The following is a 27,454-nucleotide window of genomic DNA, read 5'->3' as shown; positions in this document are numbered from 1 at the left end:
AACTCCAATAAAATGCCATTCGTGTAGTTTAAAAAGAGGTTGTATTTTAATTCTTTCATATTTTGTCATATAACATTGTGTCTTAATGCTTTTCTAAGAGTATGTATGTGTTCTTTTTTTTTTTAAAAAGGACTTAAAAAGAAGAAGGTCGGAAGACAGAGTGTGTCCAGTCAAACCCAGGACGGATTCCAGGATGGGAGATGGTATAGAATTAAAATAAATAATAAATTAAAAAAAAATCATTGGCAATAGTGCCACTTATGAATATTAAATAATAAAATTACAATAAATATATACAATAAATAGTAATATAAAAGTGCTTTATGTAAGTGCTAATTGTTAAAACATCACACAAGATCATGCCACATTAGTTAGAAGTAAAACATGCAAAATCATCATATCAATACATAACAATTAATTTCATGAAACACCATGCAAAATCATACTGTATTTACAATAAAACCATCACCCACTTCTGTTGCAACTGGATGTCTATTATGTGCATGGGCAGCTCGATGCTCGTGAGACAGGCTTTGATATACCTCCCGGCATAGTGCGGGGATCGAGGCCGTGCATCCATTCAACTTTTTAAGGAATTTAAAAGGTATACAAAAGGGTGAAGCAGCTAAAATAATAAAAAATCATCAAATCATCAAAAATAAGATACATGGACAATAAAACTAAGTCTGGTTCCTGTCAAAACTGTTATATTTCCATACCGGATCTTGTCTAGGATTCAAGAGGGACAAGGAATCAAACCACTGATCTCAGGGTTCACAGGTAAGTGCTTATCCCAATAAGCTATATTCCAGATCCTGATGTTACACCTGTACGTAGATGTCCATATATAAAACAAAAAGGAAGAAAATAAATAGGAAGGTTGAGATTAGGGTTAAGGAGAGAAAAGGTTGAGGTAAGGAAAGAGGGGGAAGGGGTTGGGTTAAGGAAAGGGAAGGGGGAGGGGGAAGGTTGAGGTTAGGGTTAAAGGGGGAAGAGGTTAAGGTTAGGAAAGACCCTAACCCTAAATGGATTACTTTGTGAGAGTATTATCACCTACAAGCATTACTGTCTTGAATACATTATTTTTTCTACCATAACTTTTTGGTGCCCATTTTACATGTTCAGTTTGAGCAACAGCTGGTGTTGTTCTAAATTTAGAAACCAGCAATCTTAACGCATGTGAACATTTGAATAGATGTTGTTAATGTTCACACAGGGAAATCTTAGGCACATTTTATTCTACCATACCCAACTGGTTGGAGAGAGAATTAGATGTATTCCTGAAATATTTCAAGCACATATATAAACAAACAAACAAAAAACAAACACTCATACTAACCCTTTAAAAGAACTTATCAAATATCATTTGCCACTATGTAAAATGTAAAGTCCAGGTTTACTCTGACAGGTGTCTGTAGAGGAGTCTTCTGTCACAATACAAGACCTTTACTTAAATGTTGGAAACTAATCATCGCACTGGAAACCTGGCACAGAATTTGTGTCTTTGGAGTTTTGAACTTTAAGGAAAAGTAGCATATAGTCTGCATTAACCATAGATTCACATTCATTGAATTGAACTAAAATTATAATAATCTTTTCAGCTATCTGAGCATTTGCAATACAAGTGAATGATAGCCGTAAGTTTTTATATGTTGTAAATGTTCATAGAAAACGATATGTAAATTTCATTCAGTGGAATAGACAAAACATTTATTCGTTAGTTTTATATTAATTGTTTTTCAATTCAACTGTCAAGTGATGTGTTCATATCGCAGTGTCTCTGTCCTGGTGACACTCCGACAGAGAGTTTTCCCTTCTCTAGCGGGCTGTAATTCTCTAAAACGCTGGCTCTTATTCTGAAATGCCAAACGGGAAGCGTCATATTGTTTGGTTAGCTTAGCAGGTCTCACTTTACAGAGAGGAGCGGCAAGTCTTCCATTCCTCAGCATTGGAGCGACGCTGGCAGCCGTGGCGGCCGCCTCTCACCCTCCCACGGACCGCTCGCAGTAACCGACTCACGGCACGGCCGATGCTCGCTGCCGCCAACACGGGCCGCTCCCTCACACCTCCGCCGAATGCTCGTTCTCTAACATTATCTAACATTATTAGCTTCTGAAAACCATTCGCACACTTTGGACTTAATCACAAGCCATCAAGTAGTTCTTTAACGTCCCCCCTGTTTCTGAATGACGGGCGGTCGGTTCGACTTTGACGATGGTGGTACCTACTGCGGAGGCTGGGAGGACGGCAAAGCCCACGGCCACGGTGTGTGCACCGGACCCAAGGGCCAGGGAGAGTACTCGGGCTCGTGGTCGAACGGTTTCGAGGTGGTGGGCGTCTACACCTGGCCCAGCGGGAACGTGTACCAGGGTTACTGGGCTCAGGGGAAACGCCACGGACTCGGCGTAGAAACCAAGGGAAGGTGGATCTACCGTGGAGAGTGGACTCATGGTTTTAAGGGTCGGTACGGAGTCCGGCAGAGCCTGAACACACCAGCCAGGTACGAGGGCACCTGGAGTAACGGACTGCAGGACGGATACGGCGTGGAGACGTACGGTGATGGAGGTGAGAGGGGGACATCACCGGGACAGAGGAGCAGTAGATGGTAGTTAAACGTTTTTCTCAGTTGGGACATATGTTTATATATTTCTATTTTTAGATAATGCAGTGTAGGAAAATCTGTGTGCACGTTATTATTAGGACGCGCGCACACAAGTGGGGCATTGGGTTTGTAACCAACTGGAAATCTTTTTTTAGTTTCATTAAGAAGCAGTGACTATTTAACATCATATATATATGCTATACAAATACACAGTAAATACAAATACATACGTAATGAGCCAGTTTCAATTTAGATCCACATCCACTTGTGACACACAGTTCTTTATGTTATTGTAGTTTTGCATGAGTAGTTTGTGGCCTAATCTGAAGTCGTTTATTCATAGTTATTAACCTGTTCCCCCCACCAGTGGGCTGCCATTGTAGTTTATATGCAGAAACAGAGGTGCAAATTGAAAAGTAGTTGTGTCGTAGGAAGTGTAGGATCCTTAAAGTACTGGGACAAAAATATCTCATATCTTATATCTTACAAATAAGATTAAATTAAGCTGCAGCACAAAGTGGTTTATGTAAACTGTAAATTACTCAGTAAAGGGTTTGTGGAGCTACTTTTATCCACTACTTGTCATATTAAACCATTCCTACTTCCCTGCACCTGTGGCAAAAATTATTCCATCTTACTCTGGTAAATTGTTGTAGCCAATATATTATAGCTATTACAAGATCATACTGATTATTGATTCAACTGGTCATTTTGAAAATGCAGTACTAGTGACATTAGCCTATGGTATCAATCTGTATTGTAATGTGTTTAATACAGTACAGAAAGGTATACGTTTGGGGACCCTTTTCAGTTTATTATCAGGGCTTAATAGCTTAAACACACTCACAACTGACGTTCAAGTTTTTTCGGAGGAAGTATTGTAATTTCTCAAAGGAAATCCTGTATTTATGTAAAAGCTTGAAAAGAAGAATTTAACAAAATAACCTTGACTAAAATGGTTCAAATAGTTAATTCAGCATCATCTGCATATCAAAGTATGTCAAAGTGTTCATTCCATCTGTATTGTTCCAACTTTATCATGTTTTACTCACCACGTTGCTCTGACTGTAACCATTCCCAAAACCATTCCCAGACACTGTTACAAGGCCTGCACACACCTAAAGACTAACTCAAAGACTGGATAGCTCACCACTAAAGAACTTCAACCACAGATCACAGATTTCTAGTCTTTGACAGTCTGGAAGCAACCAACCCCCGACGACTCTTTCAATATTGTTTATTTTTTATCAAAACAAACATGGACAATGCTAAACAAAACAAAGATTACTTCAGGTAAAGTTGCAGTTAGTGTAGGTCTCCCTCAGTTTTGACGACATTGTGACTTTTGTAAGGTGTACTAATAATGTTTATTTATCAGTACCAATTGTCAGTAGAGGAAGAAGTACTGAAATAATTTACTTTTTCTTTTTTTTAAATTCTATATTATAAGTAAAAGTTGTTGCATTTTATTTTTGTGAATGAAACTCACCTCACTTCCATGGAAGGTAAGGATTGTGCCTCCTGAACTGCCTCAAAGTATTTTAAAATAGAGAATATTATGTGTTGTGTTTGCAGCAGCAGTTAAATAATACAGCATTAAATATTGTCATTAGTTAAATTCAATTTAGTTAATCTATATACCTATAAATCATAGGAAAACTCATCCCAAGGCACTTTACAATATAAGGTTTAGAACCTTACAGAATATTCAATTTCAATTTTATTTGTATAGCGCTTTTAACAAGAAACTATGGAAGTTTATATAAACGGTGAATGTTTATAAAACATAATCATCAGATTGTCCCTGATGAGCAAGCCTAGGGCGATAGTGGCAAGGAAAAACTCCCTGAGAAGGCAACAGGAAGAAACCTTGAGAGGAACCGAACTCAACAGGGAACCCATCCTCATATGGGTGATCACATACTATGTGTTAGACAGCAGGCAGTTCAGTATAGCAGTTGATTTCTTTAAGTTAATATGGTGTCCAGTTAGTGATTGGAGGCTTGGGCTTAGTCCTGGACTATTGAGCGACTGCCGTCGAGTCAAGACCTCAGAGAAACAGCTTTCAACATCAGCCGAAGCCAGGACCGTCTTCATGGTAGAGTGGAACCAACCCTAGCCACCACACGCATCCCACAGAGGCCATACGGGGCATCCAAGCGACAAGATCTCCAACCAGATGCGGGGCACCAGGACAAGTCAGACAGGTCCAGAGGGCAGAGGGTAGAACAACATGTGTAGCTCGACAGAGAGACAGGAAGAGGGAAAGAGAGAGAGGGAGAGAGAAAGGAGAGAAGAGGAGAGGGGAGAACAGAAGAGGAGAGATAACAGTTAGGTCACACTAACATAATGTATGAGATGAAAATATAAATATACATTATATTTAGTGTAGAGTGCAGCAGGGACTTCGGCAGGACTAACTGACAGCTTAACTAAAAAAGAGAGCCAGAAGAAAACACAGACATCAGGGCTCCCTGGGATGTAAAGCAACCAATTACTTCATCATCAACAAACCTGAGTGATCAATGAGAGTGGGGAAGACAGCATCTAAACAAACCAGTTCACCATGATGCTTTACGTCTGTGAGTCTTAACCTAGGGCAAATGTATTTACAAAAGTGCTTGGCTAAATAAATAGGTTTTCAGCCTAGACTTAAACACTGAGACTGTGCCTGAGTCCCGAACACTAATTGGAAGACTATTCCCTAACTTTGGGGCTTTGTAAGAAAGGTAGACGTAGCGGATCATAAGGCACTAGCAGTTCACTCAGATACTGCGTCGTGAGACCATTTAATGCTTTATGTCAGGAGTAGTATTTTTAAAATCAATGCAAAATGTAACAGGGAGCCAATGAAGTGTAGATAAGGTAGGGGTGATGTACTCGTATCTTCTGGTTCTAGTGAGGACTCTTGCTGCTGAACTAACTGAAGCTTGTTTATACACCTGGTTGAACAACCAGACAGTAAGGCATTACAGTAGTCCAACCTAGAGGTGATGAAAGCATGAACTAATTTTTCTGCATCATTTAGTGACAAAATATTCCTTATCTTGGCAATATTTCTGAGGTGAAAGAATGCTATCCTTGTGATATTGTCTACATGAGCTTCAAATGAAAGACTGAAATCTAGAATCAAACCAAGGTCTTTTACTGTTGCGCTAGATAGAACAGAAAGGCCATCCAAAGTTACGGCGTGATCTAAAATCATGCTTCTAGCTGCATAAGGTCCTATGACTAGAACTTCTGCCTTATCAGGATTAAGCAGAAGGAAGTTAATTAGCATCCAGTCTCGTATATCCTTTACACATTGCTCAACTTTATTAAGCTGTTTGATCTCATCTTGTTTTGATGAAACATATAACTGTGTGTCGTCAGCATAGCAATGAAAGCTAATACCATGCTTATGGATTATGTTGCCCAGAGGAAGCATATAGAGGGAGAAAAGCAGTGGGCCTAAAACCGAACCCTGTGGAACACCAAACTCCACTGGAGAGCATGTAGAGTAATCACCATTTAGATCTGCAGATACCGATCAGTTAAATAGGATCTACAGTAAGCCAGGAGAGGGCTGTTCCCTTAATTCCTACTACATTTTTTAATCTGTGAAGAAGAATACTATGATCAATTGTGTCAAAAGCTGCACTAAGGTTGAGTAACACAAGTATAGTGACGCAGCCCTGATCAGAGGCCAATAGGAGGTCATTTACTACTTTAACAAGTGCTGTCTCTGTACTGTGATGACGCCTAAATCCTGACTGATACAGTTTGTGTATGTTATTTATAAGTAATAGCTGCCCTGCTACTATCTTTTCGAGAATCTTAGAGATAAAGGGGAGGTTTGATATCGGCCTGTAATTAGACAGCTGACAGGAGTCTAGATCAGGTTTCTTAATTAGCAGTTTAAAAACTGCCAATTTAAAAGATTTTGGAACATACCCACTGCTGAGTGAAGAATTGATTATTTTTAGCAGGGGTTCTATTATTTCTATTATCTGTTTTAGAAAGTGTGTCGGTATAGGGTCTAATGTACAAGTTTATGATTTTGCAGAAGAAATGAGTGAAATTAGTTCATTCTCTGCAAGGGGAGTAAAGTATTCTAGGTACTAATTTGCTGTGGTTAGTTTATCATCTGCGTCTGCTAAATTGTCTGGTTTTAAAGCCTGAATTTTATGCCTTATATTTACAATTTTGTTATTGAAAAAGTTCATGAAGTCCTCACTACTGCACAACGTTGTTGTGGAGGTATCTGCAGTGGTCTTATTTCTAGTTAATTGGCTACTGTATTTAAAAAAAATCTAGGGTTATTTTTGTTATTTTCTATAAGAGTGGAGAGATACGTTGATCTAGCTGCAGAGGTTTTTTTATAGCTCAGGATGCTCTCCTTCCATGCTATTTGAAATACTAACAATTTAGTTTGGTGCTATTTACATTCTAATTTTCAAGCAGTCTGTTTTAAATTGTGGAGGGGTTTGCGAGTGCTGCAGACAGCCACACAGTAAACCACATCTTAACTTATTTTTCCAAAGGTCATAAGTGTTACAGCACGTAACAATCATTTGACAGTGTGTTCTCACTGAGCCCATTGACTCTATTTTGACATATCAAGGCTGTGCACTGCACCAGCATCTGAATGTATTTATGTGTGCATGTAATTCGTTTATTATTTCAGATGACTTTTGAGATGACTACAATGCTAATGACAATCAGTTGTACTGTCCCTTTAAGATCTCAGACCACAGAGGACTAAGTTCCTTACAAGTGTATAAATGAGATAAAAAATCGGATGGCTCAAAATTTCTTGCAGCTACATTTTGACAAAATAGAATAGATGTTTTTTTTAGTCCATAGCATATAACCAAAAACATCTTGCCCTGCACGGATTCTTTTTTAGATAATTTTAAGCCTGCTGTAAAAAGTCTTGATGTTTGGTTTGATAGTAAAATAAACTTTGAGCATCATGTCACTAAGCTTGTTCAGGTTTTTATCACCTCAGAAATATCTCCAAAATAGGTTCAATTCTATCATTTCATGACCCAGAAGTAATCTTACATACATTTATTTCCTCACGCTTTGACTATTGCAACACTCTGTTCACCTGTCTCAGCCAGAAATCTATTAATCGGCTCCTGATTGTTCAGCTGCAAGACTCTTAACTAGAAAAAGAAAATATTAACACATCACTCCTGTCTGAGCTTTCTTGCACTGGCTGACAGTATGTTTAAGGATAGATTTTAAGATTTTTTTAATAACTTTTAAAGCCCCATGGCCTTTCTCCCAGCTATATCCCAGCTGGTAAGCTGGGATATATGAACCTGCCAACGTAGCCTGAGATCCTCTGGTAGAAATCTTCTGTATGTCCCGGGTGTTAGAATGACAACTAATGGTGACAGAGCTGTTTTAGTTAGAGCCCCCAAACTCTGGAACAACTTACCTGAGGAAATAAGATCAGCTGACTCAGTAACATCTTATAAATCTCTCCTTAAAACAAACCTCTACGACGAGCCTTTTCTAATCTTCTTTAAACAGAGACAACCCTTCATTTAGGACGACTTCCCATTAGCTTAGATGAATGTCTTTCCTTTGGTACTGGTTTTCTTAAGAACTGATGCTGATGTTGTAGTTGTTGTTTGTATTATTGTTTATTGTTTCCTGCACCCCAACCGGTCGAGGCAAATGGCCAACTAAATTGAGCCTGATTCTGTGTGTGAAGCACTTAACATATGTTTAGAAAAGTGCGTGGGTTGGTGGATGTTAATGTTAAGCCCTACATTCTGCTTTTGTGCCAGGTCTAGACAATGACCACCCCCCACCTCAAAATCAAACAGACTATTTCCCCGAGTGGGAACACTTGTCACCTGGACTTTCTCTTGCTGTGTGCTGCATGTGTGAATGCACAAGTCTATCCAATGTCAGTACCTGAGCCTCGAGACAGCCCGGAGGGCATATGTGAAAGTGCTGTAAAGTCGTATATATATTATATATATATTAGTTGGATTTTGCATAATATGGACACTTTAAAGGACTTTATAACCTGTCCGTAAATATCTGGTGCATCATAAATCAAATATATTTGTCCCATATTTTAAGTAAGTAAACAGATACACTGCGCATAAAAAAGTCACCACCTTGATTTAACTAAGAAAATAGGTAAGAGCCTACCATTGAATAATTACTATATGGATTATTGTTTTTCAGCTCTCGACAAGTTATTTAACCCTAATTGATTGAGTGAGTAGCTTCTCATTTCTTTAACAACCATGTCAGAAGATCGTTGTGAAAAAGATGTTAATCTGTAAGAGAAGGTTCAAATTATTGGCATGCATTAAGCAAAGAAAATATCTAAGGACATTGCTGAAACTACTAAAATTTGGTTAAGAACTGTCCAAGATTTACCCTGTTCCAGTGTGATTGGTGCATCAGGGTCTCTCAAGAAGAGAGGCGGTTGAAGTAATGCCTAGTGCCTATTGTACAAGCCTGTGCGGGCAGTGCTATGATCTGGGGCTGCTGCAACATTATGTGCCCAAAGAATGAGGTCAGCTGACTACTTGAATATACTGAATGACCAGGTTATTCCATCAATGGGTTTTTTCTTTCATTGGCATATTCCAAGATGACAATGCCAGGATTCATCAGGCTCAAATTGGGAAAGAGTAGTTCAGGGACCATGAGACATCATCATCACACATGTAATGGCCACCACAGAGTCCAAACCCTAACCCCATTGAGAAGGTTTTGGGGTGTGCTAAAGAAGACTTTGCACAGCAGTCCAACTCTCCCATCATCAATATACGATCTTGGTGAAACATTTATGCAACTCTGGAAAGGAATAAATGCTGTGACATTGCAGAAGTTTATCAAAATGATGCCACAGCAAATGTGTGCCATAATCAAAGCTAAAGGCAGTCCAACAATATATTACAGTGTGTGACTGTGTTTTTTCTTGAGCAGGTAGTGTATTTCCAGTAACTGTTTATTGACTCTGCACATTGACTTGGAGGGATTTAAGCTGATCCAGTTTCTGTTGAGCTTTAGTTCACTGATGGATTTTCCTGTAGAAAATTCTTGGATAACTCAGATTTCATTGTTCCATCATTGATGGCCAGCCACCTGGTCTAGAGGCAGCAATAAAGGGACCAAATTATGACACGACACCATGCTTCACTAATGGGATGACGCTCTTATACTGCAGTGCAGTGTTTAGGTTGTCACTTATGTAACATATCACTTCTCAGTCAAGCTGAAAAGCTAAAAGATTTTAATTCTGTTCCAGTAGCCTTCTGACTGTGTCCATATAGACTCTTGATCTTAGTCAAGAGTCCACCATTTACTTACATACACTTACCTACATAACAGACTGCTGGTCAATCACTCCTGGGAAGAGTAACAATGGTATGGAAGATCTCCTTCTGTAAACTCTAGACATTCTTTTGTAACCCTTTACAGCCTCTGTTGTTTGGGTCATAACACATTTAGACAAAACAGGGTTGTCAAGACCAGACTTTAACAGTGAAGATTTCTCTTCATCAAATAAGGCAATGCCTCCCAAACTCACTTCCACTTTCCATGACTGGAACACACAATTCTATTTGTATCATTTTGAATTAATAAATAATATATTTTAGGACTTAACCAAGGAATCATTACAAATTAGCACATTAGACAGATTTGGATGTATTATATTACATCAAGAACACATCTCCCAAAGAAAATCAAGTATTACTATTCCTATGCAAATTGGGCTAAGATGATATGAAAGTGAGTCTGTATTGGCATTTTTGATGGAAGGTTTATGGCAACTAAACATGCCAGCAGACACAGTTTTACTACCAAGCAAAACACTAAATGGATTAATTCAATGCAAAGTACTACAAGATTTGGTTATGTGTGAAGTCAGTTTCCGAGATGGCAGATTTGTAAATTATTTCAGAAACTCTAAATAGAATACAGGCCGAGTCTTTTATCTATAGGCTATTCCAGAGTCTTTGGTCTGACACCATATAGAAAGATAGCTAGGAGTTATGTTTGGACAGCCAACAGACTTCCCAGTGTCTCAAGTTACTTCCATCTTTTAAAATAGCACATTCCCTCTCAAGATCTGCAGGTGAAGCCATCAGGGCCAAAGCCTGAGTTCTCCTAATCAGGCAGTACAGCTGTTCTGTTACCTAATGACGTTCACTGGTGGTGGCTTTAGACTCACAATTGTTTTATTATAGAAAATAACTTTTGTCTCAGGCACACTGAGACTAACATGCAGGCGTTAAAGTCTGGGGGCTTTCTCTTATTAAACAGTGATTCAGTTTTAAGGCATCTCTAGAGATTGTTTGTACTGTATATCAGATCAGATACGCATATACACAATGCAAATCGAATGTGATAAATTTTCTTGGCTAAATAATTAGATTAGAGACATTGGTCTCAATCTTGCAATGAAACTAAAGTGAAATAGATAAATTAAGAGCCTATGGTATTAAAGTTATGACAGCTGCTAGAAAGTACCAGAGGAGGATTGCAGAGTTCTGAATAATTGTTAACTGATGTGTTTCCTGTAACTGATCAGTTTCATCAGTTTTTTGTTTGTTTAAACAGTGTCTAAATAATCCATTTTGTATTTGTAAATGCTGTTTTGTTTTCTGGATAAAGCCTGCTAAGCTGAACCCTATTAGCCTTACTACATTAGAGAACAGTAGACATCCTCTTTAACTAGTTAATGCAATACAGTAACGCCAAATTTGGGGTCTAGCTTTCTGTACAGATGTTTTATACGACAGATATGTTCTGTCCTGTCAAGAAAGAAGACATGTGGAGTCAAGCCATTATTGTTTTACTGTACATATTATAAATGTGCTTATGCTCCAATGACAAGTGACAACTCTGTTTGATGTTGCAGCAAATGCAACAGGTGCATTCCTAATGTAAATATTGTTATTACTGTATATGTCACTGGCATTAATCACTCTACATCACTAACTCACTGTGAAATTGAGTGAATAATGTATTGATGTGCTTGGCGTAACTCTGCTCTAGTTTTCAAAATGAAGTGTTGATCCTGATAGAGATAGTGAGAAGCAGGCAGCTATAGGAAGCTGTGAGACAGTCAGCCTCAGGAGCAGCTGATTGGCACAATGATTAGTGATAAGCTCCTGCACGGTTAGGAGAGAAATTTTAAAACTGAAGACGAGGGGAATTTGCCTTAAATTACATTTAGTTATGTGGCAGATGCTTTTAACCCAAACGACTTATAAGGTACAGGGCAACTTACAAGGTACACGGTAGGGTAAGCATAAGGAGGTCTTGCCTAAGGACCCCTGCTGGAGGCAAGCCATTGCCAGGATTTGATCCCCAGTCTCCCGCATGGAGGGCAGCGATGTTACCGCTGCACATAGTTTCAAATTCCAGCCTTGAATTTGAAGTGGATAACAGCAGGAAGATTGTGGCATGAAACCCAGAGGAGGGTGATTTTAATAATAAATATGAATTAAAGTAGCCTCTGTTAATGAACTCAAGCTGAGTTGCATTTATGTGAATTTGACCGCTACCTGACCCTTTCCTTGCTGTGTATAATCAGCTGCTTCTTTTTGTTTTAGTTTTTTACAATAATGGGCCAATATTTATTTATTTATTTATAAAGTCTTTATTATGTGGACGCTGTCATGTCCAACAATTGTGATTTCATCATCCTCTTTTTACTCCATGTGTATGCATGTCAGTTACCGTAATTGGGTTAGGGGACTAGAGAAACCTGATTTTCTGAGGTAGATGCTGCCATGTAAACGCGTAACCGGGTTTCTAATCAGCTTCCTGCAAGAGCGCATGTGCATAACAAAGGTTGCCGACACTCACCACTCTACTACTATCAGCTCAATTTTAACTTCTCTCCCTCCCGCCCAAATTTTATTCATTATTCAGTGTCAGATTTCTTCTATTGCCAGCACGAGCACAACAGCTAGAGAATAGAAGTATTCCACTTTAGACCCTTCACTGAAGCCTTACAGTTACTGGGTTTGTGTGTTGTGAGTCACTTTGTGATACACACACACACATGCACACGCATTCAAACATGAATATACAGACAATGTTTAAGGATGTCTGATATGATTTAGGTCTTGTGAAAATGTTGTGGTTTCACAGTAATGCAATACAAATCTAAAATGTTTTATTTTGAAATGTCTGGGTAAAAAAAAAACTTTTTTAAAACAAAAAAAAAAACAGTTTTGTCATTATGTCAGATTCTGTTATTGTATTATGCATATGGTGCATATATCTGATTATCCTTCTCTCTCTGGCAGATTTTTTCTTTCTGTCTTTTACACCTTACTTACTGTCCATCTTCTCTTTCTGTTCTTGCTATAGGTACATATCAGGGTCAGTGGACTGGTGGAATGCGTCATGGGTACGGTGTACGTCAAAGCGTCCCATACGGTATGGCCTCTGTCATCCGCTCACCTCTACGAACTTCACTGGCTTCCCTCCGCAGTGAGCAGAGTAATGGTACAGTACTGCGTGACAGCATGGCTGACAGCCCTGCTGGCACACGTGGTGGCTTCGTGCTCAACTTCCACTCAGATGGCGAAGGTTCAGAGAAGAAGAAGGGGCTTTTTCGACGTGGTTCTCTCTTCGGTAGTCTTCAGCGACTGCGCAAATCAGAGTCACGCTCGTCGATTTCTAGTAAGCGCAGCTCAGCACACAGCGACACCACCATGAGCCGTATCAGTTCAAGTGATGCCAACTCCACCATCAGCTTTGGGGATGGAGACCCAGGGGATGATTACCTGACTCAGGAGGATAATGTGGATGCCACAACAACTGAATCCTACATGGGCGAGTGGAAGAATGACAAGCGCAGTGGCTTCGGGGTCTCAGAGCGTTCCAATGGCATGAAGTACGAAGGTGAATGGATGAACAATAAGCGCCATGGCTATGGCTGCACTATCTTTCCTGATGGTACCAAGGAAGAAGGGAAGTACAAAAACAACATGCTGGCCCGGGGCATCAGGAAGCAGTTGATCCCACTGAAAAACACCAAAACCAAACAGAAGGTGGATCGAGCCATCGAGGGAGCAGTAAGAGCAGCAGCCATTGCCAGAACAAAAGTAGAGATTGCCATCTCCAGGTATCATATATAACTAATCTTAGAAATCCACAGTTAAATTGCTGTTTCCCCCAATCCCTGTTGTTTGTGTTTAACTCACGTGTCGTCAGATTTAGCAACTTTGTTTCAGCCCCATTTAGTTTTTAACTTTTTGTTTCACAAAAAGTGACCTACAACAAATCTAGCTATTTGTGGTCTGAGATTAACTACCTTCTGAGAGTCTAGTCACTAAAATTTCAACTGTTTTGTCCCTTGGCTATGACCCCTTCACTGTATTTAGTGTGTGTGGAGGAGAGCAAAGAACAGAAAGTGTAAATGAGTTTTGAGTGGGCTGAAACAACCAATAATTTATCCTCATTGTCTGTGCTGTTATGTTTAATATATTTTTCCAAAACACATAAGAGAATTATAGTGTGAGTAAATTCAAGTGTGTAGATTTACCATTCAGTCTGGACAGCTGCCGCATAGAAAGCTTCTGAAATCAGACCTAGATTTAGATGTAATTGAAATGATAACAGCTTAAAATAATGCTACCTAAAGATAGTTTCTTGTATGTTGTATGGTACTTTGTATTTTTGAGTTGAGAAAATCACATTTCTAAGTTATCATTAGTATCACAATCACAAATCACAATATTGTCCACAGTAATCACCGGAGCACAATAAAGCTTAGCCAAAAAGTCATAAAATGACTTAGACTCACCTAACAGAACATTTTGTTTTTCTACTGCTTTGCCGGACTTTGTTCTTACATGTCAAAATTTATGCTTGTTTAGTTTGAATTTACCTGTTAGGAACGATTGCCAGATCTCATAAAGCAGAATGTACCTAGTTAATTGTGACTGATTAACTTACTGTTTACATCATCATTGCCTACATCAGCCACTTACTGGGTCAACTAAAATGTACCTAGAAATGTAAAAATGAATAATGTAGAAAACATTTTACCACCATCATTTTTTTTTAGTTGATATTGATATATATCACCATATAAGTCAAATGACTATTTCTTTCAAGCGTAAAGCTTGAAAGTGAGATGTAAACATATCATACAGTTAATTCAGCCGCTTAAATGCGTCATTTTTATACTGTATGTACTATCACCGTCTCTTAGTTTTTTTGTTGTAAGACATGGAAAAGTTGTTTTTGTTGCAGTTGTATCAACAGGAACCACCAGCACTTGTTTGGTTCTGAGAACATAAAATCTTGGATTGTGCATGCTTTAAAGGATGGCAATGCTTTAGGTGGTAAGACAGAATTGTGGTATTACCTGTGTTGTGGGAATATGCTTTTGATACATTTTGCAGTGCACACCACGCCTTATTGTTTGGACTAAAATTAGCCAGAAGATCTTCACACTATTGAATTTCTAGTATCCCTCTTTTTAACAATTTTTTTGTCCTACTGGGTTTTTTCTTCTGTAACACTTTTGCTCAAGTTTCTGTTTCACACTAAAGTGAATGGCTGCAGAACCCCAAACATTATCATTTGGTCTGCTGTCAGCTGATACTATCGTTTGTGTGTGTCAACTTAACATGGTGTGGCTGTAACTTTTCCAGGCTATTGTCATTATCATTGGCTTTTCGTGGTGTCTGTCAAAACATGGATGGAATGTGTTCTATCAAAGTTATATTGACTATGTCTTTTATTTATCTCAAGTTGACATAAATTGACATATCAATACTATACCATTCACAGAAAGTTCAGTGGTTAGCATGAGAAAGTTATTTCTTTTTTTTATATGGACACCTAGTGTTACTGGAGTGTAGAACATTGCTATGTTTTGTATATGGTAGGCTAATTCACAATTTGAAATAACAATAACAATTTGAAATAATGAGATATGATATGCTGATATTTTTTCCATTTATTTATCCATTATCCTAACCACTTGTTCTCTTATGGGTCACGGAAGTGCTGGAGCCTAACCCAGCTGTCAGTGGACGATAGGCTACCCTGCACCCTGGACAGGTTGCCAGCCTATCACAGGGTTGACATATAGTGACAGACAGCCATTCACTCCTATGGACTATTTAGTGAACAATTAACCTAACATGCACAGTGGAAGAAGCCAGAGAACACAGAGAAAAGCCACGCAGACATGGGCAGAACATACAAACTCCACACAGAAAGGCACCCGGCATCAGTGCTCATTACTACACCACGCTCAACAATTTTATTCTTCAAGATTTTTTAAATGGCTTTCCTAACTTTAACTACTTGAACTTGAACTAATGGAAGTAGTTACTGTTGTGAGTTAGAATGTATTGCATGTTGTATTGCAGCAAGCAAGAAAATGCACTTTAGAGGCTGTGTGTGGCCATGACGTTTACATTACATTACATTTAGGAGACGGTACAAGTGTACAAGGCAAAGGCAGAGTAAGCAAAGATTTCCCTATATTGCTGTGTGTAGATGGATTATTAAATACATTAGTGCATATGTCTGAATCTGAATGTAATGTTTTTACCTACATAATTCAGCTCGGATGGCAGCCAGGGAAAATTAAATCAATCGTGACACTGTAGGTGTGGCCTGTGGTGATTAATAACATCAAACCACCGCAGCTTATGTAGAATATATTGTACTGGAAGTTTAATTCTGCTGCACTGTTCACAACATGGCAATTGCATCAACTAAACCTATACCAAAATGATGGTGCAATATGTGAACACAGTCCTATGTGAACTTGTAACACTGGGGTTTTTACAATTATCTATGAGCACAGGATAGAAAAAGTTTTAACACTGATCCACATATGCATGCTATGAGCAGTGGAACGGGTGATAGAATGTAGGAAATAGGAGATGCAGTCTTTGAGGATAGCAGGGCAGCCATAGCTGGTGTGTACCAGTCAGAGCTCAGGAACGCGTGGAAGGGTTTCAGGTTGCGTCACTTTTCCCGTTACCTGGGAAAACAGCGAGGGAGGAAAGGAGAAAGAGAGAGGAAGTGAAGTGAGAAAACAGAGACACCAGTTGAGTGGGCTGGAGATAGAGAAGCAAGTCGGCAAATTCTTGGCCAGATTGCCAGTTTGGGTGTATGTTTGTGTGTGTGTGTGTGTGTGTGTGTGTGTGTGTGTGTGTGTGTGTGTGTGTGTGTGAGTGAGAGAGAGAGAGAGAGAGAGCAAGAAAGAGAGAGAGAGATAGTGCTTGTCTAAATAAGGCCAGGGAGGAGGATGCTTATGAACAGCTGACAGGAGTGCATATCCCTGGCCACACACACACTCCCACGCACACACCCAGGCGGTAGTGTGCTTTATCTAGTATTCTCTATGGTTGGTGTGGTAGAACAGTCTGAACTCTGTTGATGACATGCCTGACCTTTGGACTGGTGCTTTCCTGGGTTTGTCTTTGTTGTGGCTCTGGGTTGACTGTTAATTAATTTGACTAAATAGTACCACCACAGCCAAACATGGTACTCAACATTGAAAGGATGAGTGAGTGTTATTCATCACAGATATAATTTGAGCAGGTTTGTAGATTACATGTTTATTTAGCTTAATGTTAAAATATCTTGTCATTCAGACAACAATGGCAGCTGATTTACTGTATTGCCTGTGCAAGATAAAAATTCAATTCAGGGAGGTTCACCCTTTTTTTCATAATTAAATTTTTATGAACACATTTTCATTGTACCCTACCCTAACTAGTTTGTGGCAGCTGCCACACATTAAACTTCCAAATCTGCCTAATCATAAGATCAGTTTCCTTCCTTTGGTAAGGATCTGTCCTGTGAAACATTAGATTTTCAAACAGACAAAATCCACACAAAAGAGCATTTCATTTTAACTGCCTATTGCACAATGTAAAAAAAAACAACCTAACTTATATTATGATGTGTTTAAACTATGCCCAAACTATGCACTATCCCTTGTTATCATGTAAAGTACTTGTATGTACCCTTAAGTTGTTTTCTATTTTAAGGATTTTGTTTATATATTTGACATTGCACTTATACTTACACATAGGTAAAACAGGATTGCTGAAGTTTATATTACCATAATATGTGACAACACACTGCAGCCCACAAAGAATTTCCCCATTGGCACAATAAAATATATTGTATTGTACCATATGGTATGGTATTGTATGGCATGGCATAGCATAGCATAGCATACCATAACTTAACTATTGTAGTAATGTTAATCAATTCTTGCCTGGGAGAAAAAATATGCAGGATTCTAATTTTGTGGACTCAATTATAATGCTAGACACAGCAGAGAAATTAATGAAAGGAATTATGTCTCAGGACAATGAGTTGGGCGACGGAGGGGAGCACAGGAAACAGACAACGGAATCAGTGATCTCTGGGAGTTGAAGTGAAAAAGTACAAGGAAGCTTGTGGCCGAGAGTGAGTCCAAAAACATGTGGCAAAAGGCACGAAGTAACAACAAAATGCAAAAACAGCAGTGAGCTTAGTCCAAAAAGATTAACAAGAACTAAGACAGAAAGTATGTTAAAACAATCAAGGTGATTGGTGAAGTTGGAAACATGAAACATGGAGAGGAACAAGAAGGTGACCAAAATAAAAGCATTACCAGAAAATGGAGCCAGGATCATGACTATCTACTAAAATTAATGTGAACAATCATCAAGAGAGAAGGCATATAGGATTTAGACCCATTCCCTTTTTACTGAGTGTGTATGTGTACTGCATTAAACAAGTTTTCATTTTGGCATTATGGGATTTTGTGTGGAGATTGACGGCCAAAAATGCATTTACAAAGTACAAAAAGTGATTTTTAGTAACATGTTGAAAGTTGTTGGAACTACCACAACTCATTGGTTGGTATAAGTGGTTGATATAATTACAGTGAAAGTGGCAGACTTGCAAACAATCTTAGGGAGAGTAGACAGAGCGCTGTTTAATCAAAACACACATCAAGGTGCTAACAGAATTAGTGTAAATTAGCTGCATCTTTTTGCATTTGTGTTGTAATGGAGGCCATTACAGGTGGGCTCTGGCTAAAAATAAAAAGCTAATTACTGAATATTTTGTACTCTGCAGTCAGAAAATAGATTCTTAGTGTTTACTAACAGGAATGTACACAATCTGTACTCTTTCACTCACCCAGGTAAATGTTTACAGCTCAGCACTCAGCAGAATTCAGCAAAGAACAGGCTGAACCTAATAAAAAACAGGAGTTTAAAAAGTGCCCCCTCCCCACCCCCTCTATGCTCAGTGGAAATAGATCTTGGTGTCTTGTGTTTCAACAATCTATGTTATGCCCAGATGGAAGAGTGAAAGAGTGCAGCCATTGGGTTTCATAATCCTGGCAATCTGCCACTAGTGGATAAAATAAAACTAAAATATATCATTGGATCAGATCTCAAATTTGAAAGCACTAGCTTCACTCAGGTGTCAGTTTTTCACCTTTGTTAGATAAAATTGTACCACAAGACAATTGAAGTGACAATCATCGTGCACATGGTGCAGCAATAATGGAAATGATACCACACAGGCTGCAATTAACAATTATTCTCATTATCATTCATTTTTTGGATTATTTTCCATAAATTGTTGTCTGTAAAAGCTTTTGAGAATAACTGGGGGCACCCACTGTACAATACGTTAACAATATTGCAAATGAACATCAGTAAGAGGTTGGTGGAGAGAGTGGCAGCAACAGGTGGTGGGGTTATGACCACAGGATAACAGTGAGGTTTTTATTGGACAATTATCCTAAATACTGCCTCACTGTACTAAAGCAGAAAGTTGGAGGTAATAAAGCTAAGTAGTTGTTTAGTTACTTTATACATTCACTAATTCTAGGTATTATTTGTGTATTTTTGCAGAACATCCCATGCTCGAGCCAAAGCAGAGGCTGCAGACCAGGCTGCACAGTCAGCCACTCAGGATTCAGATATTGCCAGAGCAGTGGCCAGAGAGCTCTCCCCAAGCTTTCATCAGCCAGGTACTGTAAGAGCAGCAACAGTACACATAGTAGAGTAGAATACAGTAAACCTGGAAAGACTAAGGTGATACATATGTTAAATTGTCTGAAAAATCTATATGTCTTTTAGAAAACAGTATTTGTAACACTGCTTCAAATGAGAAGTTTGTGTCTGTCATCTTTTCTGTCCTTCATTGTTTAATGATTTGATTAATATCTCTTTTTGTTACAATTGCTGTCATCAAGCTGCAAACCAATTTATTGTCAAGTTATTGTCACAGGAAGGAGCAGAGGAAGTGTGCTCTTTACTCCCTCGTCTGTCAGAGTGATGCTGTCTTTCATCTGACATGTTGCCAGTTTTAGGAGATGGGAATGCCCATTTTTATGTCTGCTCGCTTTATAAGGATACTCACATGATACCATAACTGACTCATCTGGTGACAGAAAAAAAACCTTTATACTGCCTGTATCATGTATTCTAACAATACTTTTGATGATTCGGATCTTTCTGTCAGACAGGTTGGGAATGATGAATGTGATATCTGTCAATGCCAGTCTGATTCAATACCTACTTTACTACATTAAACTTTTATTAAACCTTGTTTATTACTTATTGATATGGTGTTACTCTGCTGGATTTCCTGAAAACTACAGTATCATCTCCAGCAGAATATCCTTTTTTATTTATTTCCCCTAATAATGAGTATGGTAAGTGGACTATTTTTTCTACCACTACTCTCCCGACACAACAAGATTGTTTTAGATAGCAGTTATTAGACTGAGTGATTATATTTGCTGGCAAGTTGCCCAAGCTGTATATGCCTGTACTTCTCAGGTATATTTACTTAAAAAGTTTTCTTTCTATTTTTCCAGGCCCTGATTACATACGACAAAAGTATAATGAGCCAGTTGAGGTGAAGGAGGATCATGTGGAGGAGAAAAAGGAAAAATCTCCTTCAGATAGCCCCCATTTCTACCGGAAAGGAACAACACCTACCCAGTCTCCATCCCAGAGCCCAGCTCCTAGCCCCACTCCTTCACCCACTGCTCCAAAAAAGACCTTTTTCAGCAGTAAAACTCCTGGCACTGTTGCTCCCACCAAGCCTGCTGGGAAAGAGAACAAAACCCCAACAGCCGAGTCTTTGGAAGCAGGTAGGCAGTCTGAACTATAATGAAACCTCCTTTATGTGTATGAGTGAAGACTTGGAAAGCAGGCTCCTCACAATTCAATTCAATTCAGTTTTATTTGTATAGCGCCAATTTACAACAGAAGTTTTCTCAAGGCACTTTACAGTGTAAGGTTTAAAACCTCACAGAAAATATTTATACAAAAAATTATAGACAAAACCCAACAATCCCATTTGAGCAAGCTTTAGTGGAGAGGAAAAACTCCCTTTAGAGGAAGAAACCTCCAGCAGAACCAGGCTCATAGTGGGCGGCCATCTGCCTCGACCGGTTGGGGTGAGTGGAAAGAGAAGAGAGAAAAGAACAGCAGGCAATAAGACAACAACAAGCAGCAAGAACAATGGGCAAGTCAACTGGATTCTGGAGATGTACAGCTCCAGGCCGAGGATACCTGCAGAAAAGTACAGAGAGAGGGAGACAGAGAGAAGGAAACACAACTACAGGAGAGAGAAGACACAAAGTTAATGACATGCAATGGTGGCATTTGCATTGATACAGGAGGAGGGAAAGAGGAGAGGAGCTCAGTTTATCAGTAGAGGTCCCCCAGCAGACTAAGCTATATCAGCATAACTAAGAGATGGTTCAGAGTCACCTGATCCATCTCTAACTATAAGCTTTATAAAAAAGGAAAGTTTTAAGTCTAGTCTTAAATGTAGAGAGGGTGTCTGCCTCCCGAACCTGAACTGGGAGCTGGTTCCACAGGAGGGGGGCTTGGTAGCTAAAGGCTCTGCCTCCCATTCTACATTTGGAAACTCTAGGAACCACAAGTAAACCTGCAGTCTGAGAACGGAGAGTTCTGCTTGGAAGATATGGAACTATGAGGTTTTTAAGATAAGATGGAGCCTGATTATTAAGGGATTTATAAGTTAGGAGAAGAATTTTTATTTCAATTCTGGATTTTACAGGGAGCCAATGGAGAGAAGCTAACATAGGAGAAATATGATCTCTCTTGCTAATTCCAGTCAGAACTCTGGCTGCAGCATTTTGGATTATCTGGAGGCTTTTTAATGAGTTATTGGAACATCCTATTAATAAGGAATTACAATAGTCCAGTCTGGAAGTAACAAATGCATGGACTAGTTGTTCAGCATCACTTGCTCCTAATTTTAGCATGTTCAACTGCCTGTTAAAAAAAGGCAGTTCTAGAGATATCTTTGATGTATGAAGTGAAGGAGATATATCAAAGATAACTCCGAGATTCCTTACAGTATAACTTGAAGCCAATACTAAGTCATCAATGGTGAGAACGTGATTAGACATAGTGTCTCTGAGATTTTTAGGCCCAAACAGTATAACCTCTGTCTTTTCTGGATTTAGAAGAAGGAAATTGGAGGACATCCAGGCCTTTATGTCTTTTAAGCATGCTTGAAGTTTGACAAATTGATCAGTTTCTCCTGGTTTCATAGATAAGTATAGCTGGGCATCATCTGCATAACAATGAAATTTATAGAATGTTTCCTAATAATATTGCCTAAGGGGGACATATATAAAGTGAAAAGAATCGGTCCAAGCACAGATCCCTGTGGAACTCCATATCTAACTTTGCTGTGCATGGAAGATTCATCATTAACATGTACAAACTGAAATCTATCTGATAGATAGGATTTAAACCACTCTAGTGCTGTTCCTTTGATCCCAATGACATCTTCCAGTCTCACAGACTACATAATAGTTACTACTTAACTACAGACTACATAATCAGTTGCCCAGTCTGTTCACTGTCATGGTCTGTCCCCAGTGAGGATTTGTTTCAATGGGTATGTCAGCTTCAGTCAGAAACAGACGTTTCCATATTTCTTCTTTCCTTAACTGCTTCTCTTTTCTTTTCTTCTTCTTGACAGGCATAACAAAGGCAGCATCGAAACTTTCCCTCAGACAGGAAGTGAAGCAACAGGAACAGGCTCATCCTGCAGCCAAATCAACTGTCATGGCGACACTCAGCAGTTACCCAAGCAATGGGCAGATTCACTCTCAATACCACGGTTACTATGTCAAGGCAGATGTCAAGATCCCCCCACCCGATGAACCAGTTGGTTCTGACTACGACCTTCACCCATCAAGCCTTGCCAGGTTACCACCAGAGGCCAAACCGATACGGACACCAGCACCAAAATCACTGCCAGCCCCAAGTCCTTCACCAGTTCCACCAAAAGAGAGCACCAAAGTTTCAGAGCCTTCCAAGCCAAAAAGACAAGAATCAGCCAAACCAAAAAGCCTTTCAGAAACCAAGAAAGCCAGTGTGGAAATAGCTCCGGAAGTTGTAGAGGAGGATTCGGTGAGTAAGATCAAGTTTTTTTGGTTGATTTTCAGGTTACTTATATGCCATATGTTGAGCCTTTTAAGGAGAATCAAACCTCAAGCATCCCAGAAAATCTGGCATTGTAAATATGCTATAAACATTCTATTTGTGCAACCTAAAATATCTCAAAAACTTAAGTGATCTGCAGTAAAAGGAAAATCCATCAATCAATAATAAGACTCTGAGTTGCTAGGGAAAGTGTATGCTAATATATTTTCCCCCAACTAATCACTTACCAAGTCAAGTCTTATTTCTCTACTTTATCAACTCTTATTTTTAACCTGAATCAAGTGCCCATGGTTGCTCAAACTTTTTCATACATACAGTTGTATATTGTTACTACTACTACTACTCAAGTAGATAGATACCATCTCAGATGAATGTGGAGGGAAGACAAAGTGAATCGCTATATTCCAGCTTCTGATTGACCGAAGACACCTGATCCCAGTTATCAGTTGTTTTTAGGACAGGGACAGTTGGAAGACAAGCAGGGCAATGGTACTTGAGGACTGGGTTTTTATCCTGTTATACTGCATACACTAATGTGACTGGACTTAATTGAGAGCATATTAACATAAAATCTTGTGCTTCCACAGGGTCCTAACTCTATCTTGGTGGCTCTTGTGATGCTGCTGAATGTAGGTCTAGCAATCATTTTTGTCCATTTCCTCACCTGACCTAATCTCAACTCAGGTAAGATTTTATCTGAATATACTTTTCTAATGGTTATTCATTGTGAGCCAGAGTCATGCTACATGAACATATTTTCTATGATCTGATATAACCCTTTTTTCTGCTCATCAACATACTTACTAGTGATTTGGCCACTATGTTTACATTAATTAGAGGGCCAAAAGATTAGAAACTCCTCTCGCCAGTACAACTCCACCACCCTCTGTTCTTACTGTCATATCATCTTATTTAAAGAGTTGTGTTTCTAGTTACAGTGTGACTGCAAACACAGTCATCTAATATGATAACAGCACTTCTGTTAAACCCCAACTTCTACTTCTGATTCTGCAGGGGGCTCTTCTGAACTAGCACCCTAAGCCGCTAACACTCCATCAGCCACAGGGGCCTTTTAAAAGAAATGGTTCCAGTCAGAACGGCAGACACGGACAAAACAGGTGACTGAAAATACATGGAGAAGGAGGAGGAGAAGAAGAAGTGGAAGAAAGACACACATGGAGAGGGAGGGGGAAGGGAGGAGGGAGAGAAAGATGAAACCTGCACCACCCTCCACCCAACCCCCTCTGTGAATGGGCAAATGACTGTCTTTGGCAGCTTAGTCCACCCTGATTGGACTGGCGATGATTTGTGACTCCACTAAGCACAGTGAAAGCTGAAGCAAGCATTCGCTGGTTGGAAATGGACCCCTGAGCCCCCAACTATGGATTGTCCATCAGGGTTAGAAATAACAGGAGAGTAGAGTGGTTGTGAGTGAGTGTGAGGCCTGGCATCTATATTACTTATAAATGCCTGTAATGTGTGTGCTCGCCTGCCTGTATTTCCATTTCCATCCCACCGTTCCGCTAATTTGGAAGCTTTGAAGTGCTGCAATAAAAAGTTTGTGCCTGGCCTAGCTGCGTGAAAGAGAATTTGTTTTAAATGGTCCAGAGAAAGAAAGAAAAGAAAGTTCTTAAGTTAGATTTAAACTGCTCATATGCCATGTTTCATTTAACTTTATTACAGATTTTACTCAACTTCTTCTACTCAACTTTTCTCTCTCTTTTTTCATAAAAATCCACACAAAACTATCTAGATGGAAACCAAGCCAGGGTATATCTCAGTGTTTGTTTTACACGTGTGTCTGATTCTGCTGTTTGTGTGGGCGGGTGCTGGACTGGATATGTTTGGAGATGCACTTTAAGCTGATGGAAGCCAACAGCTGCCTTACCGAGTGACGTCGTGGTGGGTGAGAGGGGCCCGAGCAGGAATGCGAAGCTCTTGGCTGATTCTCCATGTGCAGGGTCCTGGGAGAGTGGCTCTATTTCTATCAGTCAGTCTATCGATCTGTTCATATCTGTTTTTATCTCTATCTGTGGGCCTTAGTGCCTGTGGTTTTCTATACCGCATCGGGTGAACATTAGACAATCAGAGGGATTTTATTCCAAAAAGCAAAGTTACATTTGGAGAACTACTCCACAACCTCATTGGATTTTAGTGTATATAGTAGTGTGTAGTGTGTGTTTCTTCTTCCAGCCTGTTTTGTAGGAATAGGTGTCATTTTATAACTAAATTCCTCCTTGATTCAATTAACGGAAGACTCCCTTCTTGTATCTAACTTCAGTGATACTGTAGTGCTGGGCCTTCACTTAAAGTCTCTACATTTTGATTCTCGTGGCCACAGTCCTCATTGCTTTTCAGCTTAATTTAACATAGGCTCATGTATCTTGTTTGTGGAGTTTGGAAGATGATTGCTGTATATAGGTGTGTGTATATAATGTATGTTTTAAAGTGACAGGTGAAACTTAGGCCCAGTTCAGTAAATTTAGATTCTTAGCCTCAGTTCCATGTTGAAATTAGACCTTGAGTGACATTTTTAGATTTTTATCACCTGAATTCTTAAAATTCATCAGGAGATTGCTTCGGGCCTATATCAAAGTAATACAATGAGAAATGCTAGTAATGTGACTGGACAATTACAAAATAAATGTTAAATTCCTGTAGTGTGTTGGAAGGCACCAGATTCCCCTCACTGTGAGTATCTGTAGCTCAGATAAATAAACTAAATGCTGTTTTGGTCTGAATCAGGACACTCCCCTGTCAGTACACCTACATATGAAACTGACAGTTAGTTGCCAAAGCACAATCTGCAAAACAAAAACCTGAAATCAATTTTTTTTTATTTTATGTGAATGGCATGAAAGGTGAAAGTTGGTGTTAAACTGGGCTTTAAATACACTGATTTAAGGCCTCAGTCTCCTTTTTTACACTAAAGCTGTCCGCATTACCTAATATACCACAGTGACTATCCTAGTAAAGAAGATCTCTATAGTTGGAATACTAAATGTGTCCTACACTGTACATTGATATATGCGTTTGGTGTCTGAGAAATGTTAAATGCTAAAGTTATTCATGTATAACCCAGTAGTTGCTGATATAATTTTTCTACAACTATATTTAATATAGACTACCATATTTTAGAGTCAACACACTAAGGAACTGTGTACTTGTGCTGACTGCTTAGAAGTGATGATTGCATCGTCTAATGCTGAGGGCTAGTGTTAAAGTCATCATTTCAGTTGTAGACTTTCTGGGCATTCTGAGTTGATTAACACTGTATACTGTATTATTGTATTTCTGAGCCTTGTTGAACTTCATTGCTCTCTGGAAATACTATTTATTGATGTTAAGCTGATTATTTCTGTCAGCATACTGTTTCACTGCTGTGAATGGTAGATCCTTTGTCACACACTGTGGTTACCATGCAATAGTGAAATGTTTAACTACTGCTAAAACCTAGGATTTTAGGAACACAGACCATGTCCTGTTCTTTTGAAAAAGGTTTCGGCGAAATTTTAATAGTTTGTTTAGGTATGTTCCCTTTCCAGGGAAATATATATTATTAACTTATTTATTTATTAACATTTCAGTGTTTAATTTTTGCTAATGAAGATTAATAATGCTGACCTGATTTGTCAGTGATCATTAATCTGTATCTTCTTTTTGATGTATTATCAGTGGATTTTATCAGACGAGAGACATATAGTAGATCAACATGCTAGCATGATACCTGGTCTATGTAATGTTTAAGCCCTAATGACTCATTTTCTATTACTGTTCAACATTCTGTATGTTAGAACAAGCCACAATTCCACATGTGATGATCTTTTCTACAAAATGTTCTGGGAAAGAAAGAGAGAAACTACAGATTACTGTGACTCTAAAATTAATGTTTAAGAAAATGTGACAGTTTCAAACACACACTGTGTACACACAAGTATTATTCTGTGGATGAATCTGATGATTTATTGTTCACCTTTAGATTAGACATATTAGTTCATGGGCTGGATGATGTTGATGACTTAGTTTTTTCTGTGTGGTGTCCTGTTGAGATTTGACTGATTGAAGGAAAGACTGGGATTTCTCTTTACCATCTCGGTACTTACTGTTGGAACAGTATTCTCCACTTGTTCCCAATATCAAAAGACTCTTAATGACTCTGATGCTTTCAAAATTGTCAACAACCTTTTTAATTGTTTGACTTAGTTCTCTGTCAGGAAGCAATGATATAATAAACAGTGTTGTGTGAGATTAGCTTTCATTTGGGGTATTATAATGCAGTTAATATCAGTCAGCAGTTCTCAACATCAAGTATAGATCTTCTGAAGAACAGTTTCCACGTGTTAAAAGGTATTTCGGAGTGTAAGCTGTTGTGATATGTGAA

At 38.9% G+C, this 27,454-nt stretch overlaps 1 protein-coding gene across 1 annotated transcript; it reads left to right on the top strand.

Moving 5' to 3' along the window:
- Positions 1–1,959: 1,959 nt before the first annotated feature.
- Positions 1,960–27,454, top strand: LOC113171349 (junctophilin-1-like). Its single transcript, XM_026373648.1, has 7 exons — positions 1,960–2,565; positions 12,950–13,709; positions 19,483–19,601; positions 20,454–20,732; positions 22,607–23,040; positions 23,661–23,757; positions 24,088–27,454. The coding sequence occupies exons 1-6, from the start codon at positions 2,187–2,189 to the stop codon at positions 23,739–23,741; spliced, it is 2,052 nt and encodes a 683-aa protein (XP_026229433.1). The 5' UTR covers positions 1,960–2,186; the 3' UTR covers positions 23,742–23,757; positions 24,088–27,454.

This window comes from Anabas testudineus, chromosome 17, assembly GCF_900324465.2.
Source record: "Anabas testudineus chromosome 17, fAnaTes1.2, whole genome shotgun sequence".
NCBI classification, from domain to species: domain Eukaryota; kingdom Metazoa; phylum Chordata; class Actinopteri; order Anabantiformes; family Anabantidae; genus Anabas; species Anabas testudineus.
This window is presented reverse-complemented; position numbering and strand designations above follow the sequence as displayed.

What these genes read in the sequence shown, in the direction of transcription:
- LOC113171349 (XM_026373648.1), top strand. Translation starts at nt 2,187, where the DNA reads ATGACGGGCGGTCGGTTCGACTTTGACGATGGTGGTACCTACTGCGGA. An exon ending in GTAGAGATTGCCATCTCCAG is followed by an intron (nt 13,710 to 19,482) that starts GTATCATATATA and finishes GTATTTTTGCAG; the next exon opens with AACATCCCATGCTCGAGCCA. An exon ending in AGCCGAGTCTTTGGAAGCAG is followed by an intron (nt 20,733 to 22,606) that starts GTAGGCAGTCTG and finishes TCTTCTTGACAG; the next exon opens with GCATAACAAAGGCAGCATCG.